At 59.4% G+C, this 13,056-nt stretch overlaps 1 protein-coding gene across 2 annotated transcripts in view; it reads right to left on the bottom strand.

Annotated features, from left to right (window-relative positions):
* Positions 1-3,797: 3,797 nt before the first annotated feature.
* LOC119090580 (TGF-beta receptor type-1) overlaps positions 3,798-13,056 on the bottom strand; it is a 31,442-nt gene continuing 22,183 nt past the window's right edge. For both annotated transcript variants that reach the window (XM_037213410.1, XM_037213409.1), the window contains exons 7-10: positions 8,515-8,682; positions 7,761-7,930; positions 7,203-7,439; positions 3,798-4,660 (exon numbers count right to left, since the gene is read on the bottom strand). In XM_037213410.1, coding sequence (XP_037069305.1) covers positions 4,529-4,660; positions 7,203-7,439; positions 7,761-7,930; positions 8,515-8,682 — 707 coding nt within the window. In that variant the 3' untranslated portion in view covers positions 3,798-4,528. The remainder of the gene's footprint in view (positions 4,661-7,202; positions 7,440-7,760; positions 7,931-8,514; positions 8,683-13,056) is intronic.

Raw genomic sequence — 13,056 nt, 5'->3', positions numbered from 1 at the left:
GGCCGGCTCGGCCGGGGCCGTGCGCCGGCGCGGCCGCTGCGAACGGACCGACGGCGCGCTCGGACACGAGCCGCTCCCCGCGGCCGGCCGCGCCGCCGCCCGCCATTCTTGCCCGACGGATGCGTGTGTTGATGTTCAGTACAAGTGACTCGATCAAACGCCGGGGACGCGCCGCGGCCGGGCGCACGACGCCGAGCGAGCCGTCTCGCCAGCACCCCTCCCCCGTCTCGCCCCTCCGGTTCGGCAGGTGTTCAGTACAAAGTTCTGCGAGTGTTTTCTCGACTCGGCCTCCAGTCGTGCCCCGATGCTGGGCGCGCTCCGCTTCAGCGCGGGCCGGCCGCGGGCTAGCGACTCTCTTTCTACCTCTTGCCTTGCTCAGACCTGCCGACCTACGTGTGTTTAACTCGTGTAAATAGCGCCAGTGATGAGAGAACGAGTCGTTGCCGGCCCGCCGCCTCACTCCATAATAGGCGATTTCGGGAGGCTCACTTCTGTTAGCCATAGTGGATTCCGTGATTGGTATTATTTATGATATATTTCCATTAATGAGTTAGTTATCTCTATGATGTTTAATGTATACTGTAATGAGGAAATAGATGCGGAACTTGACATAGTCCTAAACTGTTTGTCGCGGCGCCCGAGTGGAGAGATGATAAGGAGTCGTTATGAGGCCCGTGTTTACAAAATGGCGGACTCAGCATTTACAAGGTGCAGTAAAGGCCTGCAAAGTGCAGGGCTGCGTATCTGGACCATAAATCGTGGACTGTTTGCCAGAGCGGTCTTGGAGTGACCCAGTTCGTATTTCAGGTAGACGTTTTTGCCGCGCTGCAGACGAGAAAACATCACAGTCACGGCACTTACATAGTGAACGACGTTCGCGAAATTTTTGAAGGCAATTGTCACAGTATGTTACGCGACACACCGCGAACAGTGTGCTCTGATATGGCATGACGACGCTTTCTAGCAGTCGTTGGAACTCTTCGGGCAGTTTTCAGTGCCTTGAAAGTGCAGTGTTTGCGCCATAGTAAAGGCAATGAATGGGCAATACACCTGTGGCGCCCCCTATTCAAAGCCTGCAGCCATCTGGGGGCAGGTGGTGCACGAGGACACCGCGGTGACGCGGACCCTCACCTTGCAATAACGTTCGACACACCGTTGACAGTCTCCGACTTTTCAAGCATACATATCTTGTATAATTAACCCCAGGCATGCAAAATAGCTCCAGTGAGCCAAAAGCATCGACGCTCGCTAATCCGACCAAAAAGGTGTATAACCGCATCAGCGCTTACGCTTGAAAAAAAGTAAAAAAAGCCCACGGACCGGCAATGGCCGGGCCGACGAGCCCGACAGATTACAGAGCATGTGGAACGCACTGCAGATGCCTGCAGCTGCCAAGAAGGCTCGCACCATAAGACAAGGCGATCGCGTGGTGAGACAGGAACAAGCGTAGAATCAGAGAATAAACCCAATGTAAGGGTGGGCATCTGCTTTCGGTCAAAACCCGATGATAATCTGCTCCACGGCCGGGGTCTGATCTATTCACGGTTGACGGTTGCGGTGCGGTCTGATCTATTACGTACATTCAATTGAAATGTCGCCGTACCAAAATGACCGTTAACAGCTACGACGACACTCGCCTAGCCAGTCTGCCTACGCACTAAAGCGCCCAATGAACATTTTCATAGAAGACAACCACAATCATGGAACCGCGGCACACAAACCAGCCTCCAGAGACAGCCTGATCTCGAGCAATGGGGGGCAAAGGCACCCACGCCATGTACGTCACTGGCTTCCATGGCCTACTTGGCTCGACCCGCTGGGTCATTAGTCCGTGGCGCTGCACTACCGCAACCCCTCACGGCTGGGTCATCAGTCAGCTTCCACACTACCACACTCCCTCACGGCTCAGTCATCAGTCAGCTACCACACTACCGCACTCCCTCACGGCTGAGTCATCAGTCAGTTACCGCACTACCGCACTCCTTCACGGCTCAGTCATCAGTCAGCTTCCACATTACCACACTCCCTCACTGCTGAGTCATCAGTCAGCTTCCACACTACCACACTCCCTCACGGCTCAGTCATCAGTCAGCTGCCACACTACCGCACTCACTCACGGCTCAGTCATCAGTCAGCTACAACACTACCACACTCCTTCACGACTGAGTCATCAGTCAGTTACCACACTCACTTACGACGAAGTCGTCGGTCAGCTACCACACTACCGCACTCCTTTACGGCTTAGTCATCAGTCAGCTACCACACTACCGCACTCCCTCATGGCTGAGTCATCAGTCAGTTACCACACTACCGCACTCCTTCACGGTCCCAATCATCAGTCAGCTACCACACTGCCACACTCCCTCAAGGTTGAGTCATCAATCAGCTACCACACTACCGCACCCCCTCACGGCTCAGTCATCAGTCAGCTACCACACTCCCTCACGGCTGAGTCATCAGTTAGCTACCACACTACCACACTCCCTCACGGCTGAGTCATCAGTCAGCTACCACACTACCACACTCCCTCACGGCTTAGTCATCAGTCAGCTACCACACTACCGCACCCCCTCACGGCTTAGTCATCAGTCAGCTACCACACTCCCTCACGGCTGAGTCATTAGTCAACTACCACACTACCGCACCCCCTCACGGCTGAGTCATCAGTCAGCTACCACACCAGCACACTCCGCCACGGCGCAGTCATCAGTCAGCTACCACACTACCGCACTCACTCACGGCTTGGTCATCAGTCAGCTACCACACTACCGCACTCCCTCACGGCTTAGTCATCAGTCAGCTACCACACCAGCACACTCCGCCACGGCGCAGTCATCAGTCAGCTACCACACCAGCACACTCCGCCACGGCGCCACACACAGAGGGGGCGTCAGGGCGTCCAAGCAGTCATCACCCGACAAAAACACGCGTTGATGCCTGGAAAGACGCGCCTTGGCCGATGCCTGCTCTCGGTGCGGTCGGCCGAAGCAGCGGCGTTGCTCGGCCCACTCACCCCCACCCATCCACACAGGTGCGGTCGGCCGGAAGCAGCGGCGTCGCCCGACCTACCCACCCCCCACCCATCCACACAGGAACGGTCGGCCGGAGCAGCGGCGTCGCCCGACCGACCCACCCTCACCCATCCACAGAGGTGCGGTCGGCCGGAGCAGCGGCGTCGCCCGACCCACTCACCCTCACCCATCCACACACGTCACGTAGGAAATAGGGTGTATTGTAACAAGTACATAGCTGAGGAGACTGGGCGTGGCGAGGCCGACGTGCTACTCCGGAGCACGTCGGCGCCGCCGGCCGCCGCAGCTGCTACACGAGGACAGGCTACCCGGTACAGAGGGCGCGACAGCACCGTCGTCGACAGGCGGCGCTACACACGAGAAGCGCACACGCACACGCACATGGAAAACGCGGCGCCGGTACCTGAGTTTCATTCACGCGATGCCGAGCGCAGCCACCGGCGCCGCCTGGCGCGCCCGGGGCTAATATCAGAGAGGCGGGAGAGCGAGGGCGCGGCCGGTCGACGCCGGCGCGTGCGAGGAGAGGACAGACGGTGGCGCGGCGTTACGCTACACAGCCAGGCGCCGCCAGCCGAGCGGCACGAGACACCGCGCGCGGCCCGGCGGCGTCTACCGGCCCGTCGCGCGCCATCACATTTCAAAGGAGCCTGAGAGGCCGAACGGCGGATCGGCCGCCGGACGCCGGCCGGGGCGGGCCGGACTCTGGACCGGAGCCGGCCACCGGGCGGCTCGGGTCGCCCAGCAGGCCCGCGGCGTCCCCCTCCCCTCCCGTGCCAGCGGTCGTCGCCCCGGCTCCGGCTGCCGAGCCGCCGCCGACGGCCTGCCGGCCGGCTCCGTACTGACCGTGGCCACCCGATCACACGCTTGGTCCGCTCGGCGGCGGCGGCACAGCCGGCCGTCGACGGGTTCAGAACCCGCCCGTCCGGCGTCCGATCGTCCGCCGCCGGCTGACATTAGGGAGGCGGCGCACCTCCGCACGCAGCCCGCGTCATCACGCGCCGGCGCCGGCGCCGGTCCCTCGGCCCGCTAGCGCCGTCAGCTGCCATCACCACAGCAGCTGCAGTAATATACACACGCGCGCCGGCGTCCGTCCACGTGCCGACTACAGCGCGCCGGCGGCGGCGGCGGGGCGTCGTCACAGTCCGAGCGCCGCCACCCGGCCGTCTCGCCGGCGGTGTCTAGTGGCGCACGCCAGCACGCGAGCCCACGTCCGGCTCTCCGGTGGCCGGCGGCGGGCCCGGACACGGCCCAGCCCGACCGTCACGGCGGCGGCGGTGGCGGCAGACCGCCTGTCGTCTCCGCTCATCAGATGACCGGCCGCATCCCGGCGGCACGCACAGCCACGTGCCGACCTCTGCAGGGCGAGCCGCTCGGCGCCAGCTGACGCCGCGGCGGCGCTGGCCCGCCACAGATCACAGCTCCGACAGTCCGAGCGGGCTGTCCACAGTCTGCACACGGGACCGGCAGCCGGCCGGCCGGAGCGACGGCGGGCCGCTCTACAGCACAGCTTTGATGTCGTCCGAGGCGCAGTTGCTGCCCAGCGTCTTCTTGATGCGCAGCACGGTGAGGCGGGCGGCCGAGCTGTGATACCAGCACTCCTTCATCACCCGCGACATGACGCGCAGGGCCTGCCGGCGGGACGGCCAGTTACCCACCAGCTGGGGTGCAAGCCACACACTTGGCGTCTGGGTCGGGACGCCCAATGGCATGGCATTACACGTGCGGTGCGTTGCTACCTCACGGCGGCGCCAGCCCGGCTGTCTGTGGAGCAGGGATCGTTACCGGCCGGCGGCTATGTCATGTGTGGGTCACGCGGTTCATCCCTCTCGCGATGGCGGCGGGCAGCGTCTGGCAGTCTCTTCTGTTACTCGGTGCTGACGCACGATCCGTTGGAAGCGGCCAAGATGCGCGACAGGCATCAGGCGCGCAACCCCGAACCCGAGCACTCGGCACGGCGCCGAAATCGCCTGAGCACGAGGTTCCGCCACGCAGACCAGTGTCCGTCAAGTCACTAAAGGAGGCCCCAGTCAGCCGGAAATAAAATCCGTTCCTGGATGGAGAAACAGCTGCAGACGAATCCAAAACAGCGAACCTGAAATAGTCCCGAAAATGTGTCGCCTTCCTTCCTTTCCAACATACTGCACCCGGCGACTCTAATACTCGACACATGAACTTTATTCCCAAACCTGTCTATTTTTCTCCTAAACTGGCGTTTCTGTGCCAGTTTCAGGTGCGCATCCCTATCAGTCTTTGCTGCACAGGCCACAAGGCGACGCTCGTCAAGTCGCCACCTCACATCCTCCAACAGCTAAGATTTTTGGCAGCATCGTCTGTCATTTACAAACTGCGTGCTCCTGTTACGAAGCGTGTCCGAGTTCCCGTAGCACTCGGCCTTGACCTTCCTGCTCACGCCCCAGACTGACCGGCTACGGGCGGTGTATTCGGCTCAAAACTACCCAGCCAGCCGGTGTAGCAATTACTGTTATCTCCCAGGTCCAAGGACGGTGTGCTCCTCCAAATAGCTGCAGAATAACCGGCCCTACAAGATACCGTTGCCACGACCTTAGCATTGCTGAAGACCAGACGTCACCATTGTCAAACATGCTGTGATCGTCTGGGATGCACACCTCTTCTCCCTTCCCTGGGCACAGTTCCCTACGCTTCGCCTTCAGCCGAGCCCAACAAGCCACTACGCTGCCAGAGACTGTATGCAGCCTGACCAGCGGGGCGGTGGGACTGTTTCGTACCCGCCAGTCACGCGGCCCAACAGTGCGACCCGGTCCAGCAGCCCCACCGTAAAAGGCCAAGGCGGTGCAGTCGGGTTTTTGAGCGCGCGTCGACACCGAGGCCACTTCACGCCCACTAAAAGGTCAAGGGTCACTGCAATCTCTCTCGTGCTAACATGTTTAAGACTTGAGAGGCGATGGCTACAGGGAACGCAGGGCACATTATGACAAAAGATAACAATGAAGTGTGGTACACGTCACATTTAAGCTTGCCAACCCGACATGGATGAGAAAGCTGTCAGAACCCACACGTTACAGACGTGCGAAAGTTATCATTATGATGCTCTTAGAACACTGTTCTTGGGTCCCGGGATAACACGATCAATTTGACGCCGGCGGGCCACTACAGCCGAATACATCGGTTAGGCCATGCAGTTGAAATACCTATATCTCCGAAGGGAATCAGCGATTAAAATAGCTAAGTCTCCACAAATCTCCTTGGAACAAGCAAACCTAACTTCCAAACGGCAGCTGTTGTGCCTACAGTCCCAGCTATAAAACACTACGATATGTCAGAACTGGAATGTCACTACACCAAATACCGATAAATGACGGTTAAGCACTGATAACTCCATTATTTACCAGTGAACTATACCCAGATTTCCCCATAATAATTCGAAAAACTTACAAACACGCTGTAGACAGATTTTCTCAAATAATTTGAAAACAAATCCGACCTTACAGTTTTCGATGGAGGCGATTGATGGATTAATGATCGTTCATATTCCATGCATGTTCCAGCCGCCTTCAAATAAACGTGTGAAAAGCTTGCCTACGTTATTAGATTTGCGTCAACAACAATCACAAGCAAATCCATCACGAGGCCCGGGACAAAGCAAGCCAGAGCATCTCATGCCTCCTTGGCACCAGACGATTTCTGTCAATGATAGAGATCGACGACTTAATGACAGGGGAGCACCTCAGCTCGGAGCTATGCCACTGGTTGGGAATAAACGGCCGCCTCACCTCGGAGCTCTGTCACTGGTTGGGGATGGAGGGCCGGCTCACCTCGAAGCTGTCACTGGTCGGGGATGGAGGACCGGCTCACTTCGGAGCTCTGTCACTGGTTGGGGATGGAGGGCCGCCTCACCTAGGAGCTCTGCCACTGGTTGGGGATGGAGGGCCGCCTCACCTCAAAGCTCTGTCACTGGTTTGGGATGGAAGGCCGCCTCACCTCGGAACTCCGCCACTGGTTGGGGACGGAGAGCCGCCTCACCTCGGAGCTCTGCCACTGGTTGAGGATGGAGGGGCGGCTCACCTCGAAGCTGTCACTGGTTGGGGATGGAGGACCGGCTCGCTTCGGAGCTCTGTCACTGGTTGGGGATGTAGGGGGGACGCCTAACCTAGAACTCTGTCACTGGTTGGGGACGGAGAGCCGCCTCACCTCGGAGCTCTGCCACTGGTTGGGGATGGAGGGCCGCTGGCGGTCGACGCAGACGACGCGTCTCATCTCCTCGAGGCTGGGGTCGGCCGGCACCAGGTCGTGGTAGGGCGGCACGTACTCGCAGGCGCCGCCGGCCGTACAGCGGCGCGCTATCTCCCAGAGCACCAGGCCCAGAGCGTACACGTCGGCGCGCTTGAACGACTCGAACTGGTGCGTGTTGATGCTCTCGTCCAGCACCTGACGAGCAGAGGTCGGGTGAGGTGCGGGTCATAGCAAGGCGGGGAGCACGGCCCGAGGCGGGGGAGCCACCGGCACCTCGTGTTAACACGGCGGCGTCGTAAAACGAGCGGGCGCAACTGACACACGGCGGGAAAAACACAGGCGATACATCTACTTAAACCAGTCTGACCACCTAAAACTATAAAATCACTCCAGCTCTACAAACAGCGACAGCGCGTACTTCACCTCCTCACCGCCCGTCCCACCCTCGACACCGGCAGCACGCCGCTCGCCCCCCCCCCCCCCCCCCCCCGCCACCGCCACAGCCGGCCCACTGACCTCGGGCGCCATGTAGCGCTTGGTGCCGACCCTGCTGTTGGGCGCGATGTCCACCGAGTCGTCGGGCATGTGGCGCACGGCCAGCCCCAGGTCGGCGATGGCACACGTGCCGTTCGAGCGCACCAGGATGTTCTTCGACTTGAGGTCACGGTGCGCGATGGCCGGCTTGCCTGCACGAGACGAGCTGACGTCAGGCGGTGCGGCCCGCAGGGTCCTTCCAGCTGGCTCAGGGCACAGTCGGACGAAACGGACACCATCCGAGCATGGGTTCACACCGCTGTCACACACTCCCAATGGTCAGCAGTAAACAGCAGTAACCACAGTCGATGATTCCTGTGGCCACGGCAGGCCAGCACAGTGACGACTTCGCCACCTGGATGGCGGCAGCCTAACTACGACGGGTACGATGTAGGGACTGACGCAAAGATGGCGCCACTGCATGGCGTAGGTGGCGCCATCCAAAGGCAAAAAAGCCTCATCTGCCCGTTCGAGGCACACAGCTGCTCAAGTCACGCGCGGGGGCCGAGGGGCCGCCTCAACTCGGAGCTCCGTCACTGGGAGATGGTTGGAGATGGCGGGGAGCCACACCACTCCCCCTCCTCCCCGTGGGTCACACACCCTGCATGCGGACGATCCCCCAAACGGCGCTCCTCGCCATCCACACCCGCGCTCGGCGCCGCCGGTCTCCGCGGCGAGCGTCCCGACGTCGGCAGAGCGCCGCCCGGCCCGCCGCCGCGCGGGCGCGCCCACCTACCCTGCGTGCCGACGATCTCCATGTGCAGGTGGGCCAGGCCGGTGACGATGGAGACGGCCAGCCGGTACATGCCGCGCACGTCCACTGTACTCCGCTGCAGGTAGTCAAACAGGCTGCCGTGCCGGTGGTAGTCGGTGATGAGCCACAGCTGCGTCCACGTGCCGTTGTCTGCGGCACACGCGGTGAGCACGGTGAGCACGGCCGGCCGACCAACCAGCACGACCCGGTGGGGCCGGCCGTGTACAGCACGTCTCAAGCAGGCTGTCGCGTTTCCGACACGTTGCGAACGCCGCTGTTACTAAGACGTGCCCGGTGTTGATGTCCATTGATTCAAACATGTATCGGTGCTCCCAAGAACTGCTAGCAGTTTCCACCAGTGGATGGGGCATCTCCGATGGTACGATTATACTGTGATGAGTCCGTGACACGAGTAGCCTGTCCGAATAGTGTCAGCCATCTCACGGCATGTCATGACAAGTGCTTCTTCCCTATGCATCCGGATGTCCTATAGCGGCAGGCAACACGCGGAATCAGACCAACCACGACTTGCAACGCGGACCCTTGAGCGCCTGCACCAGGCGCATCGAATCGAGTTAGCTCAACACAACAACGTCTCCAGACTTGCAGACGGGTTGAAAATGTTCCGCTACAGCAGGTCTGATGGCTACCCAAGAGGAAGATCGCCCCAGTGCAGTCCAAGCGCTTTGGTAACGACATTTGACTAAACATCGACGGGTCACACATAAAAAACTGGCACATCAGCACCAGGGAGCATCCGGACGCAAGAAACACTTGGACAAGTTACCAGGAAGACGAGCCGGCGCCGAGGCCATCCGTTCAGCGCCATGGACAATGATCGGACCGGGACGGGACAGGGAAGCAGCCGCTCGACATTCAACCGACCGGCTCAGCGGCACAGGGTGGCGAGTTCGCGCCGCGGTGTACGCCCTGTTTCGGTTCGCTTCGCTGCACGCGGCGTGGCGCGGCGTGTCACGCGACTATCAGCATCGTCACGGAGTATCGTCACGGAGTGAGCGGAGCACGTTCATCGCAAGCCGTTCACAAAGTGCGCTGATGAGGACGAGAACGAGTTTATCGCGAGCTGCTGATGAGGACGAGGACGCTTCTCGGAGTTCCGGACAACCGCACCGCGCTCGGCCTGCCCAGCTCCACGCCGACCAGCAGGCAGCCTCTCGAGCCACCCAACCGAGCCCCACCGCTCCCCGGAGCCGCCAACAGACCAGGCCGTGTCCCTCCGACGTGTCACGCAGGATAAATACTAACGACCAACATTTAAGCCGTTTTTAATTTCTGGCCCGCAAGAACCTGCAGGTTCGCACGGGCCAAAAATGCTAAATATCAATTTTCTGCAGCATGCAACAATATGTCACGGTTGGGTCACGAGCCGAACTTGGTGGGCTTTCAAGAGTCAAAAATTGAAGCGTGCAAAATGATGTATTTTGCCTTTCCTAGTTTTAAAATCACCCCAAAACCAGAGTGCTGCCAAACACAAATAATCAACAATCATGATGCAAAAATATTTTAACTCTTTAAAGCAGAAGCACCAGTGACAGAAAACCCATGGTAGACACCACACGCCAGTAAAACCAGGTTGCACACATTGCACAGCTTTAAGCAAACATCTCAGGGGAAAAATTCAAGAATAAACAAACTTCAAGACTATACCCTGATGTCATTGAGCAGCAGTTAAGTGGGTTTTTAGTATAAATACAGCTACACACTGCACTTGACTGTTATTGCGAGGGCGTGGTGACCTCAACCTTTCTTGGCTTACATGAAGACCATGCCTCACAACTTACAATGAATATCCATGATTCATGAAATACATGGGAAACTGTGACTCTTTCACTGTCTAGCTTCACTCACTTTTCAATGTAGCCAGCAGTCGCTGTCGTATCAAATGTGCAGCAGTTGTCGAAATGGAAAAAAGTGGTGGGCGTGGAGTCTTGTCTATCTATGAAGAAGATGCAGCTTGCGACCACGATTTTAGGGCACTTACACAATACGATTCTCCCCAACTACGACTGCTACGGTTTTTGGACAATTTTTTCACGACGGCTTTTGTCCTCTCTGCGTTCACTTATTTTCCAACGTTTGTATCCGTATGCGGTTGTGTGAAAAGAAATATATATCGCCGTGTGCCGTACATGAGGCATTCGATACTGATAGTGAGCTGCCGCCCGCAGGCTTTGTAAACCTGTGCAATAGTTCCTGGTTATCATATTGCGACTTTTTCATATACATTTTTCTGCAGCATGCAACATAACGTCACGGTTTTTGATGGCATTGCTGAATACCAATTATGTCGCTGGAGGGGCAAATATTCGTGGACAAAATAGTACTGCTTTGCTCGCTTTCAAGCCGCGTCAGGCGGCACAATGAAGGCTGCGGGCCGGGACGTGGATAGTGGAGAGAACTATGGACCATTCCCAAGGCACCATGTGGCTTTCGTGTGGTGTCGTTGCATGATGCGTCCGCTGAACGACAGACAACGCCGCGCAGGGGATGGTTCCGGTTCTTCAATGATAAGAATGACATTGTGGCAATCATGGCGCAGTTACATGATGATTGAGCTTATGCACCTCGCCATGAGCTGACACTTCCCGCGACTTGAAACATCCGGCATTTCTTGCCTTGTCAGTGCAAAGCTATCAGCTGATGCCTGTAATTTTACACGCAATGGCCTGTGATCTATTGACATGAGGTAGATGGATGAAAACTTTGGGGCATTTTGATGAAGGGTCAATTTAATTTCTGCTCTCTTCCTTCTCATCTGTAGTTAAATCCTGCCATCACAGTGTTTGAGATCTGCTTAAGTGTGTCATAAATTCCGTTATACAGGGGTACTTTGATCGCTGCTCTCTGAGCAACATCAGTGGTGTAGGCCAGACAATGCCATGCATGAGATGACACATGCCATTCTATGCACACTTAAAAGTATAGGTTTAAGATTAAGGCGAATTGATGAAATGCATATTGCAATAAATTAGTTATTCTTCATGGCGGATCAGCATGGTAGAATAGCGGGCTTCTCGCGGGCTGGATCACTGGCTGGGCGGGCGGGCTGGACTGACATTTTGGAAACAGCTGTGTCTCTAAAAGATACCCTCACTCGCAGCCGGACCGGACTCCATCCCCCTCCCCATGACATGAGCACTGAACGGCTCCTTGACCGGTCCGGCAGGGTCGGGCCGGGCCGCGTCTCCCCTCCACGCTTTACGAGCGGGCCCCGGCCGGGCCCCATCCCATGAGCGCGCCACAAACATGGGCCCGAGCTGCAGCTGCGCCGCTGTGACGAGCGCCCTCCCCTCCTCCTCTCTCTGTCCGAGGCCGGACCGAGCCGCCCGCCTGCCGGAAGGCTAGGGGCCCCGGTCAGTGCCGGCACGCCGTGCCGTGTTTACAGGCCGCTGCAGCAGCTGCAGCGCCGCCGCGCCGCGCCGGCATAAACCGGCCGCCAGTAAACAACGGGAAGGGTCGAACGAGCCCGCGGACCGAGTTCGCCGCAGGCCAGCGGCGGCGGCAGGCCATAACAAACCTGGCGCGCGGAGCCCGACCGCACGCGACGCCGCCGGCCGGGCCGTGTTGCCGGGGCGCCAGCCGGCCCAGCGGCCGGCCGCATGCCGGCCCGCCGGGGGCGGGGCGCAGACTTCTGACAGGCGCCGCCGGTCACGCCGAGGCTTCGTGTCGAGACGGAAGGCGGGCGGGCGCCAGACCGCGGCGGCGGCGGCGCCGCGATCGATCGGCATCGGTGCACGCCGGCCCGGCTCCGGCTGGAGCAGGCGGCCCCAGCCGGGCCCGGCCGGCGGCGGTGAGAGGCGCCGCCGGCCCGGCAGCCGAGCGGCCGCGCCGCGCCGCGCCACCCCGCCGGCGCGACGGTGGCAGCGGGGCGGCGGCGGGCCTGTCCGGACCAGCCTCGGGTCGGAGGGCCGGTGTCTGACACACGCGGTGCTCGGCCGCCGCCGCGCGCAACACCCGACCGCATGGCAACGCGCCGCCGGCCGACAGCTGACTGAGCCCAGCAATCTGGGTCGGCCGGCAACTGACTGGGCTCGGCCAGTAGGGCCCACCTCAGGTCAGGGACGAGCGACGCGGCACCGGGCCAGGCGGGGGAGGGGCAGACATGGAGCGGGGCCGTGGCAGCCGTTCGGGCGGCGCGCATTTGTCAGTCAGCGCTCACAGCTGGTCATACCGTCGTGCCACCTTGGCTACCCAGGCTGCCATATGCGTAAGTTATGACAAGCGGTGCTGGATTTATTCGGGATGACACCGATCTGTCAAAACAGTCGGTGCATTGGTACATCCGTCCGACTTGCAAAGACAACCTCGTGGTCAGGGCAATAATCTCCACATCAGCAGCGTGGTTATTATGATATAGGGCACTAGAGCTGGTAAGCTTTTTAAGGCAAGCTGGGACACTTCTTTTCATAGACACAAGCAACGAAAATCGATATCTTCTCAACGGCGCTTCCCACACGCCAATGGGTCGCACCAAGTTTGACATCGCCCCATGCAATGCTATGG

The sequence above is a fragment of the Pollicipes pollicipes genome, unplaced genomic scaffold (assembly GCF_011947565.3).
Source record: "Pollicipes pollicipes isolate AB1234 unplaced genomic scaffold, Ppol_2.1 Scaffold_3087;HRSCAF=3621_pilon_pilon_pilon, whole genome shotgun sequence".
Taxonomy (NCBI): Eukaryota; Metazoa; Arthropoda; class Thecostraca; order Pollicipedomorpha; family Pollicipedidae; genus Pollicipes; species Pollicipes pollicipes.
The sequence above is the reverse complement of the archived record's forward strand: the minus strand, read 5'-3'. Positions and strand labels throughout refer to the sequence as shown.